This window comes from Neovison vison, chromosome 1 (assembly GCF_020171115.1).
Source record: "Neovison vison isolate M4711 chromosome 1, ASM_NN_V1, whole genome shotgun sequence".
Classification (NCBI taxonomy): domain Eukaryota; kingdom Metazoa; phylum Chordata; class Mammalia; order Carnivora; family Mustelidae; genus Neogale; species Neogale vison.
The window spans coordinates 120,015,815-120,039,675 of NC_058091.1; the positions used below are offsets into that span (position 1 = coordinate 120,015,815).

General features: G+C 38.8%; 1 protein-coding gene and 1 non-coding gene across 2 annotated transcripts; one reads left to right on the forward strand and one right to left on the reverse strand.

Moving 5' to 3' along the window:
* Nucleotides 1–5,596: 5,596 nt before the first annotated feature.
* BTNL2 (butyrophilin like 2) lies at nt 5,597–19,374 on the forward strand. The gene is made up of 6 exons (XM_044238038.1): nt 5,597–5,675; nt 6,560–6,907; nt 8,518–8,799; nt 9,959–9,979; nt 17,719–18,066; nt 19,085–19,374. The coding sequence occupies exons 1-6, from the start codon at nt 5,597–5,599 to the stop codon at nt 19,372–19,374; spliced, it is 1,368 nt and encodes a 455-aa protein (XP_044093973.1).
* On the reverse strand, nt 13,469–13,632 carry LOC122896738. Its single transcript, XR_006382425.1, has one exon. It is a non-coding gene; the product is annotated as a U1 spliceosomal RNA (small nuclear RNA).
* Nucleotides 19,375–23,861: the final 4,487 nt, after the last annotated feature.

Consider the following 23,861-nt stretch of genomic DNA (forward strand, 5'->3'; position numbering starts at 1 on the left):
CTGTTTTGTCAAAGATTAATTGACCATAGAGTTGAGGGTCCATATCTGGGCTCTCTACTCTGTTCCACTGGTCTATGTGTCTGTTTTTATGCCAGTACCATGCTGTCTTGGTGATCACAGCTTTGTAATAAAGCTTGAAATCAGGTAAGGTGATGCCGCCAGCTGTATTTTTGTTTTTCAACATTTTCTTAGCAATTCGGGGTCTCTTCTGATTCCATACAAATTTTAGGATTATTTGCTCCAGCTCTTTGAAGAATGCCGGTATTATTTTGATCGGAATGGCATTAAAAGTATAGATTGCTCTAGGCAGTATAGACATTTTAACAATGTTTATTCTTCCGATCCAAGAGCATGGAATGGTCTTCCATCTATTTGTGTCTTCTTCAGTTTCTTTCATGAGTGTTCTGTAGTTCCTCAAGTACAGATCCTTTACCTCTTTAGTTAGGTTTATTCCCAGGTATCTTATGGTTCTTGGTGCTATAGTAAATGGAATTGATTCTCTAATTTCCCTTTCTATATTTTCATTGTTAGTGTATAAGAAAGCCACTGATTTCTGCACATTGACTTTGTATCCTGCCACGTTGCTGAATTGCTGTATGAGTTCTAGTAGTTTGGGGGTGGAGTCTTTTGGGTTTTCCATATAAAGAATCATGTCATCTGCGAAGAGAGAGAGTTTGACTTCTTCATTACCAATTTGGATACCTTTTATTTCTCTTTTTCTTTGATTGCTGTTGCTAGGACTTCTAATACTATGTTGAACAAGAGTGGTGAAAGTGGGCATCCTTGTCTTGTTCCTGATCTCAGTGGGAAGGCTGCAAGCTTTTTCCCATTGAGGATGATATTTGCTGTGTGTCTTTCATAGATAGATTTGATGAGGTTCAGGAATGTTCCCTCTATCCCTATACTTTGAAGTGTTTTAATCAGGAACGGATGTTGGATTTTGTCAAATGCTTTTTCTGCATCAATTGAGAGGACCATGTGGCTCTTCTCTCTTCTCATATTAATTTGTTGTATCACATTGATTGATTTGCGAATGTTGAACCATCCTTTAGCCCAGGGATGAATCACACCTGATCATGGTGGATAATCTTTTTAATGTGCTGTTGGATCCTGTTGGCTAGGATCTTGTTGAGAATCTTAGCATCCATATTCATCAGTGATATTGGTCTGAAATTCTCCTTTTTGGTAGGGTCCTTGCCTGGTTTGGGGATCAGGGTAATGCTGGCTTCATAGAAAGAGTCTGGAAGTTTTCCTTCTGCTTCAATGTTTTGAAACAGCTTCAGGAGAATAGGTGTTATTTCTTCTTGGAAGGTTTGGTAGAATTCCCCAGGGAATGACTTAAGGAGATTTTTTAAGGGTAAATCTAACCTAAACAAGAACACACACCAAAAAAAAAAAAAAAAAAAAAAGTGCCTATAGCCTTAATCATTATAATTTTTGTGCCCAATTTGTTAAGAAGCATTTTAAATTTCCATAGTATCTGAGAGTTGGTATCTAAGTCAGCAAAGGGGGATAAAGAACCAAGATAAAAAGAGAATTAACTTGCACATATGAGACTTTGACTGGGTGCGTGATGCTGGGAGGGTAATCCTTTTCTCTGGCATCTGTTTTCTCACTAGTAAAAGCAGGGATGGGGCATTTGCTTTTCAATCGTACTTCCAACTCTGAGTAAGCAAACAGCGTTCATATGCAAACTTGACAGTAGATGGAGGGGACCTTTGATGTATAAGAGGTGGAGAGAAGGTGAGGACAGATCTCCAGTACCAGGTGCTCTGTGAGGACCTGACTGGAGATGGCACAAACTGGCTGTCAGCAGTAGTGCCCTGGCTTTCTGAGGTTGGTGAGGAGCGCTAAGGTCACAAGTCTGTCTGCAAGCCTGAAGATTGCTCATAACTAAGCCCAGTCAAAGTCCACTTCTCGGAGTTTCACTTTTCTGAAGATTACAGCTGGTGGGTGGTGAGTGTGCTCTTCCGACTGGAATCTCATGTTTAGCGGGGGCCTCCAGGTCTAGGCTGTCCCTTCAGTTTGGGTGAAGCAGCACAATCTCCCTTCACCCAAAGCTGGGGGTCCCAGGGGACTATCTCATACTGTCGGGCTGTCCCACAGTTCTCACTCCAGTCAGCACCCCAGGACTCTGACCTGCCTTTGGACACCTGCTGCGTGCATGAAGGGTACACCTGAGACCCACTGAGGAGAAGACCCAGCAGTCCCCAGTTTTACGCTGAAGGAGAAAGGAGACACGTGAGTGGCTTGACGAGTCCTTGGTGGAGGATGACCAGGGAAGTTAGGGACGGCAACTAAGATGAGGAGGTGGGGCATGTGGACAGTCGGCATCCACAGGGAAACTCTGCCACTTGCCATAATGCCTTCTACTTGCCTCTGATACTCGTACCCCACTCCATGTTTTTCAAGGTCTACCATAGCTTACGCGATCCTCATAGTATTGCTGTGCAATGGGCCAGGTGAGAGTCTTAGATTACAGCGCAGAGCAGCAGGATCACGTTACTCGTTTGTCATGCGTGATGTTGTGCTTGTGTCTCTGGGCCCCGCTAGTCCGTCATGTGGTGATGATGCAGCTGAAAAAATGTTAGGGATGAGTGTCTCTGTCAGAGAAGAGAGACAGGAGAGGTTCAAGAAAACAGAGTGAGACTCTTGGGGTCCCAGAAGTAAACTCAAAGTTACCTTGTCTCCTAGAATTTTTAGTTTACGTTGCTTTCTGTCTTTAAAAATGTGTTAACCTATGATCAGTTATATCTATTTTTTTAAAATTAATATAGATTTATCAACTTCAAACTTTGTGACCTGAATAAATTTGTTCTCACCAGTTAATTACCGTGGTCACTTGGCATTTTGAGAATTTAACATTCGAGGGTTTTTACTGAAAAAAAAAAAAAAAACCCACCTCTAATGACCTGTGAAACGTAGTAATTTGTAATTTTTTAAATTAACATATAATGTATTATTAGCCCCAGAGGTACAGGTCTGTGAATCGCCAGGCTTACACACTTCACAGCACTCACCACAGCACATACCCTCCCCAATATCCATAACCCCACCACCCTCTCCCTACCCCTACCCCCTGGCAACCCTCAGTTTGTTTTGTGAGATTAAGAGTCTCTTACGGTTTGTCTCCCTCCAGATCCCATCTTGTTCCATTTATTCCTTTCCTGCCCCCCACCCAAAGCTCCCACATTGCCTCTCAACTTCCTCATATCAGGGGGATCATATGATAATTGTCTTTCTCTGATTGACTTATTTGGCTAAGCATAATACCCTCTAGTTCCATCCATGAGTAATTTGTAATTTTTCTTTGCTGTGAATTTTAACAGTGCATGCATAGACCTTGGAATTCAGAATTGTTATTCACCTAATACCTCAACACAAATCATTACTTATCACTCATTTATCATCCCATCTTAAGACGTACATTTTATCCAGAAGATTAAATGAAATGTGGGTTTTTGAATATTTGATACTGCATATATATATGAGGTCACATCTCTTGATGATACTGAAGTTTACTATATTTAGTAGCAACGGCAGTTTCAGAAGAGTCTAGGCCTATGGTAGGTTCAAATGGTAAAACAGGGATGTCAAAAACCTGATAATGAAAATGTTTTCAAGTTTGCAATGTAAATTCAGTTGTTTATTTAGTAAAAATCTGCCAAGCATTTTCAGCATACTGACAGCAGATGGTCTATGGTAGTGTTTTCCTTTGGCATTAATGGCACTTTAAGCTGGATAATTCTTTGCTCTAGAGGCTGTCCTGTGAATTGTAGGATATGTAGCAACTCATCGGATGTCCCCTTTCCCCAGTTGTGACCACAGAAAATTTCTGCAGACATTGCCAAATACCCCCCAGGGGCAAGATTCTCCCTTTCCCCTTTCAGAACCCTAGTCTAAGGCAGTTACTCTCCCTGTTTATACTGGCTCATGAATTTCTCTGAGCACCAGTGAGGGTTAAGATGCATTTTCACAACTTTCTGCAAAAGCTTCGTTAATTTGGGCAATTTTTTTCTAGTTGCATTTGAAGGTTCTCCCTCTGCTTTAAAATGAAAGACCTAAAAGAACACGTATCTGTAAACTGTTTATAGCAAATGTGAGTCCTTTTAGTTCACAGGACTGAAGGATGCTGCTTGGCATGGGTTTTACCTCTTGTTACTTGCTCTTACTTGTTCAAACAAAATGTTTCTGCTTTTCACAAGAGGAGGCATCTGCAACCTCCTTTGTTCAGAAGGGAAGTGACTGATGTCTCCAGTGGTGAACTAGGGATTGTCCATGATGTCTGTTAATGCTCAGCCCCATTTTCATATAGATATTTGAGTCTCATGTATATCTATGTATTGTGACTGGGTTTGTATCATCTTCCTAGGGCATTTTAGATGAACGTATGCATCATTTTAAAAAGCAGTTATAATAGAGTATAAATCATCTCCTGAACCATTTGGTTTATAATCTGTATTTCAGTGACTGTTGCATTCCCCCTGCCCTATAGAATCTTACTGGTACTAGTTTCTGGGGAAAAAGAAGCAATCACCAGCTTATCATTGCTCCCAAACAGATTCTTCTAGTTGAAGGTGTGAAGCAGTAAGAAGCCGGACATGTTAAATGGAATGAGTCTTGGGCTTCTTTCACTCTGAATTTTTCAGTTTTCAAAACTAAAGCTGGCATTCGATTTTTGTTCTGGTAGTTTTAAAACTTTTTAGCTGTGTGGAAGCATTTTTTTTTTTTTTTTAATTTGATAGACAGAGATCACAAGTGGGCAGAGAGGCAGGCAGAGAGTGGAAGGGAAGCAGGCTCTCCTCCGAGCAGAAAGCCAGATGCGGGGCTCAATCTCAGGACCCTGGGATCACGACCCGAGCTGAAGGCAGAGGCTTTAAATCACTGAGCCACCCGGGTGCCCCTGGAAGCATTTTTATAGTGCTGGTATAATGGGCATGTTGGGTTTGCGGTTCTCTGTAGTTGGGCTATTTCTTTTACTCAACCCTTTGTGTTTCAAAATGACACTGAAAGGCAATTTAGGGTGGTTTCCTTGGTGGTCTCTTCCTGTAGCACCATTTCCACCACTCTTCCATTCACTTTCCAAGGTGTGCCCTGGGCTTTGGGTTCTCCCAAGGCACTCGCGATGGCTTCCTGGCTGAAGAGTGAGGAGGCAGAACCTTTCTGCTCTTTCCTGTACACTTAGGAGAAGGTAGTGATGAAGAAATTTGCAGGAGGGGCTGGGAGGCAGGCAAGAAAAAATATTTGAATCCTACTATAAAATTTCTGCATGCTCCAAATAAATGGACCTTAAGAGATTTTTAAAAATAAAAGAATATTATTCCTTTAACTCAAGAGGAATTTTCATTTCATTCAGAAATCTTCCCTCAGGCCTAAAAAAATAGCTTGAAGTACAACACATGAGGTGAGGGGTCAGAAATGATCAGGGAAACTGTGGAGAAATTGAGCCAAGGTCATTTCCTTGTTTGATTGTGGAGGGATTGATGTTGATTCCTTGTTGTAACTATGTACCTGCTGGAAACCACAGAGCGACTTGCTCCATTACAGTATCGGTTGGGTGTACTCATATTTTTCTTTTGTATTGCCTGCAGGGAGAATGGTGGATTTACCAGGACACAGTGTGTCTGGTGCAGTTGCCTCTTTCTTCTTTGTACTGCTCACCCTAAGGGAGCCAGGTAGGGTGCCCTTCTTCCCTTTACTGTACACCTAAATGTCCCAGTGATAGAATCCACAGGCAGAACTCTAAATCAGCAGCACTAGGACAATAGTAGGACTGAGGGACCAGGAACCAATGCATCTGTGTTCCGGAAAGGGTCTTCCACTTCCAGCTGGCTTACCTTTGAAAAGCTACTTGCGTGCCTTCTGCCTTATAGTTTTCTCATCTTTATGATAATAACAACATACCTATGTCTTAAAGTCTAGGACAGGCTTTAAGATTAAATGAGGCTGCCCAGGAAGAAGTACCTGGAACACATTAAGTTATTTATCCATTTTCCTGCTTCCACACAGGACAGCACTTTGGGTGCAAGAAAAATGGCTGCTTCTTACCACAAATTAAACATCATAAAAATATTTGGAAACTAAGAAATTAGAAGATTTCCAATAAATGGATTTGGAAATCTCAGTGGCTGAATTGTACCTTAAAAAGGGATTATGAAAATTCAGTGTCAGGGGGAAATATCAACTTACACATTAACTTACTTGAGAATAAAAACAACCCATAGATGGTGGCCTTAGTATCTTAAAGATGAAGAACTTGAGATTCCAAATCTCAAATCTCATTGAAAATAATGAGTTTGTGCACCCCCCCAAATCACACTGTTGTGATAGATTTAGCACTAACACTCAAATTTTTGAACTGCATCTTATTTTCAGTACACAGAATTCTCTTTTGAACAGCCAAATGTGCAAACCATCATGTCAGATTTCTCTAAATTATTGAAAATAAAGCCTTCCCTCCTCCAGGTGCCTCCATTTTGATAGGCTGGACATCCCAAAACCAGTATATTAATCTTCTAATTGGCATTTCCTGGTTCTTCTTTTTCACTCTGTTTTGTAGATACCTGGAGAGTGGTTGGTCCTACATACCCTATCCTAGCCAGGATTGGGGAAGATGCCCTACTAACCTGTCAGCTCCTCCCCAAGAGGACCACAATGCACATGAAAGTGATATGGTACTCCTCAGAGCCCAGCACACCTGTGTTTGCATACTGGGATGGAGCCGATATGACTGAGATGCAGATGGAGGAGTACAGAGACCGTGTAGAGTGGATAAAGGATGGCAATCACGAGGGAAATGTGACTCTGAAGATAAACAACATCCAACCATCTGATAATGGACAATACTGGTGCCATTTCCAAGAGAATAACTACTGTGGAGAAACAAGCTTACTGCTTCAAGTAGCAGGTGAATATTTTGGAATAGACAGAGTCTTGGAGAGAGAAGTATATTAATTTGTGGTAAGCCTATTACCACTTGAAAAATTCCTTTCTAATCCTCAAGGCAGTTCCTAAATGCCAGTCCACTGTCCTGACTCATCCGAAGGCAAGTAAACCTGAAGTCTTCAAAGCAAGCTCACTTAAAAAATCTTCTCAAATTTAACTTAACCAGTTTTGACTATTTGTGACCACTAATTGCAATCCATGACATCTGGTCATTAGCAGTTTCACTGAGGTACCAATGAGGCTGGTGTATCAGGCTGGTGTGATACAACAAGCCAATCTCTGTGTCTAGCAGACTGCCCAGCAGCCATATCTCAGTGGAATGCATTGTCCTCTACCCAACCTCCAACACGCAATAAGTAAATATGAAAATTTTGTTTCTTTGTGGAGTGCCTCCAGTTAGAAAGCTAGTGCTAGGAAGAAAGAGGATAAGAACTGTGCTTATATGGAGATTATTAAATATTAGTGTTCAATGATGTGGGGACTCCAGATGCATTTGTGAATGACAGGGTTTTGCCTGATGCTTTTGTAGTGACAAAGTGAGGAACAGTTGAGAAAAGGGGATCTGTCCTAGGGAAAAAACATGTATCTGAAAAGTAAATTATCATCTATTTCCCTGGCAAGAATAACTCCCCCCATATGCCAAAGACAAAATCAGGCAAATCCACTTACCTTCTCAGGGACATAGTTCTCTGGAGATGTCACCATCTCTGACTCACACTAAGGCTGTTTCCTAACATAATTTTTTCTTAACACCCATGACTATGATTATTATTATTATGTTATAGGTAATCGAAGATGGATGAAAGAATCTATGTATTTCTGAGATATGGAGAGAGGAAGGCAGCTGTTCACTATCAGGAACCTTTGAAAATAAGTCACACGTTTTCTAAGGCTGTAGGTGAAGGGAGTGAGTCTCTTTCTCCACCAAATGATAGAGAATTATCATCTATGGGAAACAGAGTCCCTTTGTTTTGGTTTGAAAGCAGTGTTGGTTGAAGAAAGAATTTCATGACTACATAAAACTAGAATTTCTCAAAAACATTTTCCCATTGACTGTAAGGAATGTTTAGAAACCAGAGCTCTTCATTCTATATACCCAGGTTATCTACTTGCTCCCCCAAGGTCACAACTACCAACAGAAAGAATGTGAAGAGTAGTTCCTGGAGATGATTTCTGGCTTATATTAAAGGCTTATATTAAACCTTATAATTAATCAGAGTCTAGATATCATCTAAAGTGTCAGACAGAGTTTGTGGCCTGGGGAAGCTCAATGAATAAATTATAACACATCTTTGTTGGCAGCACTAGTGACATAAGCAAAATGTCACTATGTCCCTTTCTCTTATTTTCCTCCTGTCTGGATCTGAAGAAAAATACTGCTCATATGCTAAAGTTTAAAGATCCAGAATGAGGAACAAGCAAAGTGTGTATGAACTCCAATTTGAAGGGGAAGAGGACTTTGGACCCACAAACTTCTGCCTTCTCCCTACATGCAATGTCACTGGGATCTTGGTTTCTATGGTTTGTGCCTCCATGGGATCCAGGCCTTAGGGATGTGTCTTCCCTCCACAGGTCTGGGGTCTGCCCCTTACATCCACGTTGGGGGAGTTGTGGAAAGTGGAGTCCAGCTTGTGTGCACTGCAAAAGGCTGGTTCCCAGAGCCCCAGGTTTATTGGACAGATATCACAGGAGAGAAGTTGCTGGCTGTCTCTGAGCATTTCATCCAAGATGTCAATGGCCTGTTCTATGTGGAAACGACTCTTGTGGTCAGGAACGATTCTGTGCAAGCTGTGTCCTGTTTCATCCGCAACCCCATCCTCAATGAGGAGAAGAGCTCTGTCATCTCCATTCCAGGTCAGAGCTCTGCTTCTAGGACCAATATGCTAATACACAATGTGATTAACAGGAAAGGTTCAAAGGACTGTTCCATAGCACCTAATATTTTTTTATTAAGGAAAATATCTAAAATTTAGTCCTATATATCAAAAAGTATAAACTATTTATGTCTGGAAATATATACTATATTTTGATTAAATGGCTATTGTTAATGGTATTCCAGTTATTTTCAAGTTCCACCTTTAATTCTTTCTGTACTAATTTTCTTTACTCACAAGTATGCATCACATGATAAAGAAAATAAAACTATAGTCTTTCAATTAAAATGTTGTCCTATACCACATTTTGCCAGTTGCTTCTAGCAACCTGCATTGTGAAGATAATCAGAGATGGAGACAACTATTTATATAATAGCATCTTAATTATAGCCTCATTTATAAATAGTAATAAAACAACAGTAAAAAAGGGCACAATACAACAGTGGAGTGAGTGTTAAGTACCTAATGTGACTATAAATTGATATATGAAAGAATTTAAAGTAAATGTCACATGTGAAAGTTAAAAGGAACTGAGTATATATTATATAATATGAATATATATGATGTAATATATATCTGAATGCATATTATAAATGCTTTATATATGTTTTACTTCTCAGTTTGGGATTATAGGGGATAATTGTCTATATCCATATACTTTTGTACTTACCATGCACTTATAAGAAGGATATATATAATTTTTACAAGATGTTAAATATCAGTATGTTAAATATCAGCATAAATAAGCTATCATGAGGTAAAGAACTGGGAGACTTTTTGTTGTGCAAACAAAAGGAAAAACAGTTGGATCACTGGATGATCTACAGGAAGGAATATTTTTCTGTATTTAATTTCCTTTTTAGGAGTTGAGATTTATTTATTTATATGTTTGTTTGTTTATTTATTTTATTATATTAGTCAACATACAGTACATCATTAGTTCTTGATATAGTGTTCCATGATTCATTTTTTCTGTATAACACACAGTGCTCCATGCTATACATGCCCTCCTTATTACCCATAGCCTGGTGATGAATTGAGTTTTTAATAACATATAGAGCTTTCTTTTCTTTTTAAATATTTTCTCTCATTTTCTTTAGGTCAAATTCCTTAATATATTTTTCTTTTTCTTTTTCCAGAGAAACTCCAGAGTGAGCTAGGTAAGTAGACATTGGATGCATTAGTATAAAAGAGATACTGCTTGCCCCAAAGGGAATTGGTAATCCCTGGACAAAGCCAGTGGGAGCTAACATGACAATTCATAATCCAGATGAGAAACAGAGGCATGACTTTACCAAGTCTCAAGTTCAGTTAGTACTAGAGGGGACTGGCAAAGCACAGCTTCCTTCAGGCACATTTGCACTGTGTAGCCTATGACTTTAAGTGTTCACAGGGATCCCACTGAACCTCAGATGGATGCCTGTGAGGGGCGAAGACCATCTCTGCTCTATCTGGCTGGAGAAAAAGAGTGCTGCCTTTGTGTGTAAGAGATGGTATAGGACAATTGGTGGGTCTCTGGAGGCCCTTTTAAAATCTTTCCAGCATGAAGACAGTATCATGGTAACTGGAGGTCACCACCTACCATCTCAACCCTCTGGCCTTGCTGTGGTTTCTGCACCTTCTCCTCATGCCAGTGGATCCTAACCTCATCACTACTGGGCAGGAGCCATTACTTTTCCCAGATGTAGCCTGGGATACTGTCTTGGTTGATCAGCCATTTTCCCGTTTTTCCTCTTTTTCTTTCTTTCTTTCTGTCTTTTTTTTTTTTTTAACTTAATGGTTGAACTGTAGTATTATTTTATTGTACCTAAGATATAGATAAATGGTTTAAAAAGTAACCAACTGATATTTGAGCCACTTTGAGTTTCTCCTTTACTCCCTTACCATCTTCCTCTTTTCTGTGACCTCTTCTCCCAGCCCATGATAACTAGCCTGCTCCCTACCCACGTGCATATGACCTTGCATCATTCATTTTCCATCAATATCCTTCTTACCCTCAAGACACTGGTTACAGGAATGTTTCTGTACACTTGCCTATTGCAGATTAGTGAGACTGAGCATACTTTTCAGCCTGTGTAGGAATTTTTGAGGAAAATCAGGGTGGGAAACACACCCCAATCTAGTCTAGTCTAGCCAGGGTCTAGTGTGACACTTTCAACCCCATCTGGCCATAAAGATAAAGGGAACAGCCTCAGGAAGGTCAAAGGTAAATCCACAAACTGAGGAGGCCTATACCCCTGTAAACCATACCTTTCAAGTCAGATTCCCTTCTGCCTGCGTAGCATCTGCTTAGGATCAGACAGAAAACTTTGACGCTTCCAGTCTGCAAACGGGAGAAGAATTAGGCACAAACAAGTCAGCTGCAAGAGATTGGGAGCAGGGGACAACAGTCGAAAAGACTGCTGCCCCAAGCAACTCCACAGTCTCGCTTTTATTAGATAGAAACAGGAACCAACAGAAGAGTCGATGAAGGTCAAACGTTAGTTATATGTCATGGAGATAGACAATAAGGAGGGCAGTATATGTCTGTACAAGCAGTATAAAGTTTATAGTTGAACAAGCACATTCAGAGGACTTATCTAAGTAGCCACAGGTGCTCTCTGGGGAGAAAGAGGAGATAAGGGAAAAACGAAGCAGGTGGCGTTCAGCCCTGAGTGGGCCAGGCGTTCCCAGCTGTTCAGCTTCAAGGCCATATATTGTTCTCTCCCCCAGAGGCCTGTTGCAGTATCTATTTTTCTTAAGGCTGTATCTAAATGTGCTTGGTAACTAGTAAAATTTCCCGGGGGTTATATTTTAAGTAATACATTGTTCTGAGGGGCAGTTGCAACCTTAACTGGCAGAACTTGTTAGTTACATGTCAGAAAGTCAAGCCAGTGTTTTGGGCAGGTTGACACATGTCTCTGTCCCTCGGGAGGACTTTGTATTTTTAAATTTTTATTTATTTATTATTATTATTTTACTTCTAAAATCCCTTATTTTTTGTTTTGTTTTTTCATGCAATATGTTTCCCTTACTTTTAAAAATATTAACATACAATGTATTATTTGTTTCAAGGGTACATCAGTCTTACACAATTCACAGTGCTCATCACAACACATACCTTCCTCAATGTCCATCACCCAGCCACTCCATCTTTCACCCCACTCCGTTTCAGCAACCCTCACTTTGTTTCCTGAGATTAAGAGTCTCTTATGGTTTGTCTACCTTTCTGGTTTCATCTTGTTTCATTTTTTTCCACTCTTCCCCTATGATCTTCTGCCTTGTTTCTCAAATTCCACATGTCAGTGAGATCATATAATTGTCTTTCCCTGATTGACTTATTTCACTTAGCATAATACCCTCTAGTTCCACCCACATTGTTAAAAATTGCAAGATTTCAAATTTTTTGATGGCTGCATAACATTCCATTGTATGTACATTACAACATCTTCTTTATCCATTCATCTGTTGATGGACATTTGGGCTCTTTCCATAGTTTGGCTATTATAGACTTTGCTGCTATAAACATTGGGGAGCAAGTGCCATTCAGATCACTACATTTCTATCTTTGGGGTAAATACCTAGCAGGGCAACTGCTGGGTCATAAAGTAGCTCTATTTTCAACTCTTTGAGGAGCATCCATACTGTTTTCCAGAGTGGCCTACCCATTTGCATTCCCATCAACAGTGTAGGAGGGTTCCCCTTTCTCTGGATCCTGGCCAATATCTTGTCATTTCCTGGCTTGTTAATTTTAGCCATTCTGACTGGTGTGAGGTGCTATCTCATTGTGGTTTTGATTTGTATTTTCCTGAAACTGAGTGGTGTTGAACACTTTTTCATGGGTCTGTTGGCCATTTAGATGTCTTCTTTGCAGAAATGTCTGTTCACACCTGCCCATTTCTTGACTGGATTATTTGTTCTTTGGGTGTTGAGTTTGAGAAGTTCTTTGTAGATTTTGGATACCAGCCTTTTATCTGATATGTCATTTGCAAATATCTTCTCTCATTTTGTTGGCTGTCTTTTGGTTTTGTTGACTGTTTCTTTTGTTGTACAAAAGCTCTCCAACAAAAAGGAGAATTACAGACCAATATCCCTGATAAATGTGGATGCAAAAATTCTCACCAAAATCCTAGCCAATAGGATCCAACAGTACATTAAAAGGATTATTGACCACAACTAAGTGAGATTTATTCCTGGGCTACAAGGTTGGTTCGACATCTGTAAATCAATCAAAGTGATACACAACATAATAAAAGAACGGACAAGAACTATATGATCCTCTCAGTAGGTGCAGAAAAAGCATTTGACAAAATATAGCATCCTTTCTTTTTTTTTTTTAAAGATTTTATTTATTTATTTGACAGGCAGAGATCACAAGTAGGCAGAGAGGCAGGCAGAAAGAGAGAAAGAAGCAGGCTTCCTGGTGAGCAGAGAACTCGATGTGGGGCTCAAACCAAGAACCCCGGAATCACGACCCGAGCAAAAGGCAGCGGCTTTAGCCCACTGAACCACCCAAGCACTCCTCTTCCTATGTTTTCAAAAAACACTCCACTTCAAAGACCACCAGAAAAAAATCGAACACGTAAACCCCACCTCAAGCCTCTTCTTACAAAAGTAGAAAAACCAAAAAAGAGAAAACCACTAAAGCCTAATTTTTAAACATACAAGCTCAGGGGAGAGCGCGAACGCAGTCCCCCACTACCACAAATTATGCAGTCGAGTTTCCCACATTTGGGGAAATCGCAGGGGTCAGCACATCCGGAGTGCAATGGATAAGCCTCGCCCTGGGAAAACCACCTTCGTGATCATGGTATCTCCCTTTCTTGATTAAAACTCTTCACAGGGGCATCTGGGTGGCTCAGTTGTTAAGCATTTGCCTTTGGCTCAGGTGATGATCCCAGAGTCCTGGATCAAGGCTTACATTGGGCTCCATGCTTAGCAGGAAGACTACTTCCCCCTTTCCTACTCTCCCTGCTTGTGTTCCCATTCTCACTGTGTCTCTCTCTCTCTCTCAAACAAATAAAATCTTAAAACAATAACAACAACAAAACCTTCGTCACAGTGTAGGGATAGAGAGTACATACCTCAATAGCATAGAAGCCATCTATGAAAACACACAGCAAATATCATCTTCAGGAAGACTTTGGGTGATGAGTCACTCCTCTGAGTAATTCGAACCATGTTAACATGTCCATTGGAGACCCAGTACACAGAATACAATCTGGTGTTGTGCTGTTCCTAGTTGTGCTGACCTTCTGGGCCCACAGTAAAACATGATGAAAATATGGAGCTCTGCCTGGCTCCTGTTAGGTGGATTTTAGAGGTCTGCACCCTTAGGAGCTTTGAGGGCTGTTGATTGAGGATACCAGAAGTTTCACAGCTACCTCTATATTTTCCTCATGAATTAGAACTCAGAGACAAGGACCCACTGCAGTTGGCTGCTGGCAAACAGTTGCAGTTCCCATTCTGGCAAATAATCTTTTTTAAAAAAATAATTTAAATTTTAGTTAGTTAACATACAGTGCAATTTTGATTTCTGGAGTAGAATTCAGTGATTCATCACTTACATACAACACCCAGTGCTCATCACAACAAGTGCCCTCTTTAATACCCATCACTCATCTAGCCCAACCTCCACCATCCCCCACTCATCAAATAATCTTATAAAATTAATGACTAGTTTTCATGCTTCTGAATGTTTACAGCAGCAATATGCACAATAGCCAAACTATGGAAAGAACCTAAATGTTCATCAACAGATGAATGGATAAAGAAGATGTGGTATGTATACCACATATATATATATGTGGTATATAGGAATATATATGTGGTATATAATGGAATACTATGCAGGCATCAAAAAAACCCCAAATCTTGCCATTTGCAGTGAGAAACTAGAGGGTATTAAGCTAAGTGAAATAAGTCAATCAGAGAAAGACAATTATCATATGATCTGTCTGATATGAGGAATTTGAGAGGCAGGGCAGGGGTTCATGGGGGAAGGGAGGGAAAAATGAAACAAGATGTGACTGTGGAGGGAGACAAAGTATAAGAGACTTTCAATCTCAGGAAACAAACTAAGGGCTTCTGGGAGAGGGAGAAGAGATAGGACTGGGTGATGGACACTGGAGAGGGTATGTGCTATGGTAAGTGCTGTGAATTGTGTAAGACTGATGATTCACACAAATAGTACATTATATGTTAATTATATTTAAAAAAGCATTCTGAAGTTGGAAAAATAAACAGAAAAATAAAAAAATAAGAATGAGTAGTTTTTAAAAATATTAATTATATGCCAAGTCTGATGCTAAATGCTTTACAGAGATTATTTCTTTTTATTATAATAATTATAAAAGTTAATAGATTTACCCTCATTTTATAGCTGGCAACAATTTTGTAGACATTTGTGGTTTGTAGGAAACCACTGAGAAGTTGTGAATATTTGTCCTCTCATCTGACTTAAGAGTGCAAGTTCTTAATTACTTATGTGAGATTTTTGTAAATCATTGTAAATCATTGTCTCTATTTTCCTCATCTTCAAAATGACTATGCTTGAAAGACTAAATCTTTGATTTAGTGTCAAGCTCTAAGAGTGAGAATATGATATGATATAATTAATATTATATTATATAATATAAAAATATAAGATATTGAGGAAATGAGATAGTCCACTAAATTGAATATGCTGATTGAAAAAGGATTATATGACATGATGATGGGATTATTATGTTTTAAGGAATTGGTGTATTATTCAGTAAACTGCACACTCCAGAGAAGATTTAATTTTTGGTGAATATTCAGAAGCCATTTTAGCAACATACATATAATACACCAAAAATATAACAAAACAATAAATGTGGGCACAAATTGTGTAGAAGGCACACGTGTATATAAAAGTATATAAAGAAAGGGGAATATGCAGAGCTTCTCTCAAGGAGCTTGTATTCTAGAAGAATATCACCTATTAACAGATTGGGCTGCATGATTTTTTCCCTGTACTTTCAACTTTATTTTTTACTTGGATTCTGGAATAACAGGGGTTTCATATATCTATCACGCACCTACTCATATGGGTAATGGAGATAAGGAAATTGTCTTTTTGTTAAGTAATTTACTGTAAATACATGGACGAAGAAATAGCAGCAGACAAATCCCTAGTTTATTTTTTCTGACTTGCCGCTTCCAGTTGGCGAATGGGAGAAGAATTAGGCACAAACAAGTCAGCTGCAAGAGATTGGGAGCAGGGGACAACAGTTGAAAAGACTGCTGCCCTGAGCAACTCCACAGTCTCGCTTTTATTAGATAGAAACAGGAACCATCAGAAGAGTCGATGAAGGTCAAACGTTAGTCATATGTCATGTAGATAAACAAGAAGGAGGGCAGAATATGTCTGTACAATATAAAGTTTATTGTTGAACAAGCACATTCAAAGGACTTATCTAAGTAGCCACAGGTGCTCTCTGGGGAGAAAGGGGAGATAAGGGAAAAACGAAGCAGGTGGCGTTCAGCCCTGAGCTGGCTGGGTGTTCCCAGCTGCTCGGCTTCCATGAAGCAGGCAATGTTCTGCCCTGAGCAAGCCAGGCATCCCCAGCTGCTCAGCTTCAAGGCCATATATCGTCCTCTCCCCCAGAGGCCTGTTGCAGTATCTGTTTTGCTTAAGGCTGTATCTAAATGCGCTTGGTAACTAGTAAAATTTCCTGGGGGTTATATTTTAAGTAATACATTGTTCTGAGGGGCACTTGCACTGACTCCTACTTTTGTCTTTGTATTTTAACAGATATATTATTTTAGGTAAAATTGAAGGATAAAGCAAACAAAATGCTAGAGGTAATCGGGAGTCAAATTTTAGCTAGTATAGGAGATAATAATCTAAAAATTAGGATCATGTTGATTGATAATAAGTTTCCTTTCTAAAGAAATACCTTGAAGATTGTAGCTAATTACATAATGAGGACATTTTTACCTTTGATCATTGACTCTCATCCAACAATATACACATTTATGCCTTTATTTCTATTATAAATGACCATAACTTATGTGAAAGTATTTTTGCCATTCTATAGGAAAGGATGATTCTTAATTTAGAACAGAGAAAAACTGGTATGGCTAGAGCCTGATGAACTGGCTGTGAAACATAGCTTGTGTCCAGGAAAGCCATCAGATAAAATCTCCAATTTTTCACAATGGGAGAATTAGACTTTTTGTGTATCCATTTTTTTGTGTGTTTTGTATTTTGCCAACCTCCCCAATTCTTGGTCTTAAAATGTTTCTTAAAATAATCAGGATATTGAACCTGATGGGTGTTTAGAGCTCCAAATATGTTGGACCTCACAGAACTAAAATATGGTGGTTGGATCTGACTCATAAGGTGTTATAAAAATCAAACCAGGGGAAGCTTTCTTCACATTTCATTACTAAAAATCCACCTGAAACTCATTTTTATCCTTATCATTATCAAGGCAAAGGGATTGGCTTCAGTGTCCTCAGGTTTCACAGTCTGCATGCCTCCACTCACAGTGCATAGTCAGAGCAATCTTAGGATTTTGATAGTGATATATTTATTTCACAATTTAAGAAACTGAGGCATACACGGATTGAGAAGTAGTTTAAGGAGGTCATACAGATATGGAGTGATACAAATATTTTTATTCCAGGAGTATTTATTACAAAATTATTTTTTGAGTTATAATCTGAATAAAATAGGTTGAGATGGGTGTGGGTTCCATTAATCATTCTTTTTTTCCAGGGACAAGCACTATCCTGATTCCACCAAACCTCCCCCTCTCTGAAGGATGACCTTGTGCCTCTCAGCTCCACTAAGATGCCCATGGGTTCTAAACCCACTGGAGATGTTCCTACTGATGACACTATTTGCTCCATTTTTTGTCTTTCATTGTGTTTTCTCTGTTGTATTTTACAGCTTCCTTAAAAGTGATTGGACCGTCCCAGCCCATTCTTGTCAGAGTGGGAGAAGACATACAATTAACTTGTTACCTGTCCCCCAAGACTAATGCACAGAGCATGGAGGTGAGATGGGTCCAATCACGCCGTTATCCTGCTGTTTACACATATGTGGATGGGGAACATGTGACTGAAGAGCAGATGGCAGAATATAGAGGGAGGACATTGTTGGTGAGTGACGCCATTGATGAAGGGAGACTGACACTGCAGATATACAATGCTACAACATCAGATAATGGGCAGTACCGGTGCCTTTTTGAAAAAGACGGTGTGTATCAGGAGGCCAGTTTGGATCTGAAGATAGTAGGTAAGGATTCCAGATGTTTTGGATTCAACCTCTGTTCCTACGGCTTTAACATTCTAGTTCTTGGAAATTTTCCCAGGGACCTGAAATTTTTGGATTTTCACTTGTCAAATTTATACTCAACCCTCTGAAGGATAAGAACTGTAGTACATACTTCAAGTTCACAAACTCAAATGGACCAGATATAATTCTCTGGGTGTAAAAATTGTGTACTTCCCATGATCTCTGTAAAATGACCACACATTTAGTAAAATTTGAGATTTTACTCCACAACTATACACAAAGCTCATTGTTTCATAGAGTGTTCTTAAAATTCTGAACAATGTATAGTTACTGGGAAGTATAGTTATGTGAAGACTAAACTATATCCATATAAAAGAAAAAGTAATAAGCATCAACAGAACTGGCAGGATGGAAGAAGAAAGACAAAATCATTCCTTGCATCATAATTTCCCACTGTTTATATTTGTGAGTAAGAATTGATTTTTCAAGATCAGCTAATGCCATTGAAGGCACAGGCCAACATCTTGGATAATTAGTTTGTTTCTCCCATTGATTTTGAGTCTTAATTCATAAACATAATCATAAAATATCCACAGGGGTACATATTGAGAAATTAAATGGACTCTTATTTTCTGCCACTGGATGAACATGTTTATAAAATGCTGATATTTGAGGATATTCTTTTACTCACTTTCTTTAATCCTGTCCATGTGATTCATATCTTGGTCAAAGCTATTTTGTTTTCAGATACAGAAGAGAAAAGATTGGATTTAAAATTTATCATTCCTGTGACTTTAACTGAGGATGACTGTAGGAATACAAAAAATAAAAATAAGCCTAACATAACAAAACTAGAAGCCATTCCAGCTAGTCTCTCTCATCCCTAGATGGAGTATAATTCCACTATAAACATTGTTCTCTCAGCCAAGGCCTTCCCATCTTTCCTCTCAGTGAAGTTACTGACGGTATAACCACTTGCAGATGCTCTAGGTTTTGTTCCTTGATCTCTATTCTCCAGGTCTGGGGTCGTCCCCACTCATCACTGTAAAAGAACAGAAGGATGGAGAAATAGAACTGATATGCAGTTCAGAAGGGTGGTTCCCAGAGCCCCATGCGCAATGGAAGGACATGGAAGGAAAGATAATACCATCATTTTCAGAGGTTCTGACTAAAGATAGCCATGGACTGTTCCATGTGGAGACATCTCTATTGGTCACGAACAGCTCTATTGTGAACATAACTTGTTCCATTCGCAACCCCCTTCTTGACGAGGAGAAAAAGGCAACTTTTTCTCTCTCAGGTTGGTGACTCCATGTGTTCCTCTCAACTTTGGGAAATACATATGAAGGTAAACCAAGACTTACTTATTTTATCACTATATTATTTTTAATTTTTATTTTTCTCTTTCTTATAAAATCACCTGCTATCACTTCAGGACACCTGGAGATCCTACTGACATCTCTTGACTAAAGCCCTAAGGTTATATTGTTGCATATACACTAACTTCTAAGACTTGTCTCTACCATCACTGCAAGGACAAACTCTCTTCTTCTGATGTGAAAGCAGTATCACTTTTTTTTCCTTATTGTGGATTGTCTTTGTGATTCTAAACTAGTTTTTCTTAACACCATCTTCATGCCTGTGGATTAGGTAATTTTATCCTTTTCCTACCCTTGTTATTTCAGTGATGGCAGTGATATAATTGGAAAAGAGACAAGAAAAAAATGTGTGTGTGTGTGTGTGTGTGTGTGTGTGTATGTGTGTGTGTGTTTCTGACAGGAGCAAACAATAAAGTTAGCATAAACTTTGGGTCTCCCCTCAGCTTCTGCAGAGTAGAGAGGAACAGATCAGCTTCTTCCTTAAGAGACCCACTTTTCACTGTCTTCTCTAACTCAAGAGCTGCTCAGATAAAAAGAATGATCTTGGAATTTTCCCAGCTTCATGATTTAATGGCATTCTGGATTTTCAGTTTTAGAGCCCATGATGAGTTTTTCATGGAAGATAGTGCTTATTTTGGTATTAACTCTTGCTGCAACTGTAGTCCTGGTCAAGAGGAAGAGATGTTAAAAAGGTAAGTCAGGTATGGAGCATCCTTTGTAGGGGGAGCCTTGCTGTCCGCCTTCCCTAGCTTCTTTTTTGAGCAGTCACATGGGGGAGGCATGCAGTGAACATTCAGTCATTAATGAAACATGAGATTCTATGGCTTACATTCATTTAATGGAGGATCTGTGCTGAATGATACCAGAATTTATAGTGATAAAAGGAACAAAAGGATTAAAAGACAGTAATTTAAAAGGATTAAAAGATAGTAATTTGTTCCTCCTGTGAACATTCCCAAGTTACCTACTTAAAGGCAAAGAAGAAAAAGGTAGCAGAGCCATCCATGCTTTCTCAGCTGAGAGCTGAGACCTGATTGAGATTCTGTTGGCATGAACATTTCACTAAGACCTTTAAAAATATGGTGACATGTTTATTGATGTTTCTTGCTCTGTGGATGAAGGACTTCTGTGTGTCAATAGGTTGTTTTGTGTGCCCTATAAACTCCCTTCACTTCAAATTTCTTATGTCACCAAAAACTTTGGTTTGCCTGTTTAGATGTTGATATCATGGAATTTATATTTTAAAATGCTCCACACATTGGTTATGATCAGAATTTATTTTTTTTTCTCTATAGCAAATGTGACATTGGATCCAAATACAGCTCACCCAGGACTTATCCTTTCTGAGGCATACAAGCATGTGAACTATGAACATTTGTACAGCCATACATCTGATGGTGATTCAACAGCTTGCTCAATGGACAAGGCCAGGAGGGGCTCATATGAGGGATATGGTGCTGAGAAATGGAGGCCAGGGATAAGACAGTATAGGTCCCAGGTATTGCCAAGAGCAATATAGGGAGGGAGGGAGTCATCCCTCTGTCACCTGACAATGTGTTCAGACAATGGGTTGCTATAGAAGCCAGTACTGGGCCACTACATTTCCTCCAAGCCTCCTTTCCCTAATGACTCCAGAAAGGGTCAAAATCTTCCTTGACTAGCCTCCGGACACCTCTCCTTATAATATGACCAACAAGTATCCTATCTATACTTTTCTTCTCTGAAAATCTTTATGTCTTCTTCATTCTTTAATGTGGGTTCTCCTGATATCTTTCCTACACTCAGGAGATTTTACAACACCTACAAGGGAAAAAACAACCTTGGATTCAGGAAACAAAGATTATATTCCAATTCTGAGTCTTCTTTACTCAGCTGCTTGAGTAAAGGGGCTCACACTATCATCCAGTTACCAAATAAAGATGCTTTAATGTCACTCTGGCTTCAAATTTGATCTGGAGGCTGATCCCTTCAGAGAACTCTATCCCAAGTTCTCTGATATCCTGCCACTGATCACAACCTGATATGTGAGACCAAAGAAAATCCAATGGGAAATGAAATTAGGCATAGAGAAGGAAATGCAAGGAAGTTTATTTATAAGTTTCTTTATAAAGGTGATAATTTTCCAAGTGGGGCTGAGGAAATAAGAAATACAGTTAAAAAGTAAATGAAAATACAGCTGAATAGGATGAAATCTGATCACTGAGATATAAACTTGAATATCATATGAAATGTGGAATTCCTATTCCAGTCCTTTTTAAGAAAGTGGATATTTAGTGGAAAAAAATTTAGAAATTCTATTCCAAGACAAATACCATATGATCTCATTTATATGTGGAACCTAAAAGCAAAACAAATGAATAAACAAACAAAAACCAGAATCAGACCTGTAAGTACAGAGAACAAATTGATGGTTGCCAGAAGGGAGAGGGTAGGGGTATGGGCAAAATGGGTGAAGGGGTGAAGGCTTCACGTTATGCAATGAATAAGTCATGAGAATAAAAGTACAGCATAGGGAATATAATCAATAACATTGTAATAATGTTATATGGTAACAGATGGTAGCTACTTTTGTGAGCACTACATAACCTATAGACTTGTCAAATCACCACATTGTACACCTGAAACTAATGTAACATTGTGTGTTGACTTCACTCATATTAAAAAAAATTTAAAGAAAAAGAAATTCTGGTCCCAGAAGAAAATTAATTTCTTTACATTGTATCTATATGAGATGACAGATGTTAACTAAATCAATTGTGGTAATCAATTTATAATATATACAAATTGAACCATCATGCTGTACACCTTAAATTTACATAGTGATTATATATGTAAATTGTTTCACAATAAAACTGGAAAAAAGAGAAAAATTAACTTATATTATGTATATGAAGATGTAAACTTTATTTTTAAAACAAAAAAGTACACAATTAAAATAAATAATTACAAAACAAATAAATAGAAGGAATAAATACAACATACAGTAAACATATTTTAAAGCTATAATGAATTAAGAGAAACTATAAGTGGAAGAAGAAAGAATATGGGAAAAGAAAGACTTGGAGAAAGTCTTGAAGTATTTTGAAGTGAGAATGAGGCATGCCTACTAATGACAATCTGCTGCTTTCTAGGACGGCAGCCATCATAGTCACTCATATATCACATCCTCGAGTGTCTCTTTTGGCTCCTAGTATTTTTTCTTTTTTAAAGACTCATATGTTTATGCTTGAGACTAAGTATTATTTTCCCACTAGTATTTACATATTTATTTTACTTAGTTTTAAAATTTTTAAACATAACACATAACATAAAACTCATTATTATAGCCATTTATTTATTTATTTATATTGTTTTTTAAATTGTGTTATGTTAATCACAATATATGATTAGTTTTTGATGTAGTGTGGCAAGATTCATTGTTTATGTATAACACCCAGTGCTCCATGCAATACATGCCCTCCTTAATATCTACCACCATGCTCACCCATCCCCCCACTCCACTCCCCTCTAAAACTCTCCAGTTTCTCAGAGTCCACTGTCTCTCATGGTTCGTCTCTCCCTATGATTTACCCCAATTATTTTTCCGTTCCTTCTCCTAATGTCCTCCATGTTATTCTTTATGTTCCACAAGTAAGTGAAACCATATGATAATTTATTTTCTCTGCTTGATTTATTTCACTCAGCATAATCTCCTCCAGTCCAATCCACGTTGATGCAAATTTGGGTATTCATCCTTTCTGATGGTTGAGTAATTAATATTCCATTGCATATATGGACCTCATTTTTATCCATTCATCTGTTGAAGAGCATCTCAGCTCTTTCCACAGTTTGACTATTTTGGACATTGCTGTTATGAACCTTGGGGTGCATGTGGCCCTTCTTTTCAATGCATCTGTATCTTCGGGGTAAATACCCAGTAGTGCAATTGCTGGGTCATACGGTACCTCTATTTTTAATTTTTTGAGGAATTTCCACATTGTTTTCCAAAGTGGATGCACCAACTTGGATTCCCACCAACAGTGTAAAGAGGGTTCCCCTTTGTCCACATCCTCTCCAATGTTTGTTGTTTCTTGCCTTGTTAATTTTTGCCATTCTAACTGGTGTAAGGTGGTATCTCAGTGTGGTATTGATTTGAATTTCCCTGATGGCTAATGATGAACAACACCCCCCCAACGCCCCCCCCAAACCAAGAAACAAAAAAACAGATAATCAAGTTAAAAAATGGGTATTTTAGGGAGAGGAGTCAAGATGGTGGAGAAGTAGCAGGCTGAGACTACTTCAGCTAGCAGGAGATCAGCTAGATAGCTTATCTAAAGATTGCAAACACCTGCAAATCCGTCGGCAGATCAAAGAGAAGAAGAACAGCAATTCTGGAAACAGAAAAACAACCACTTTCTGAAAGGTAGGACTGGCAGA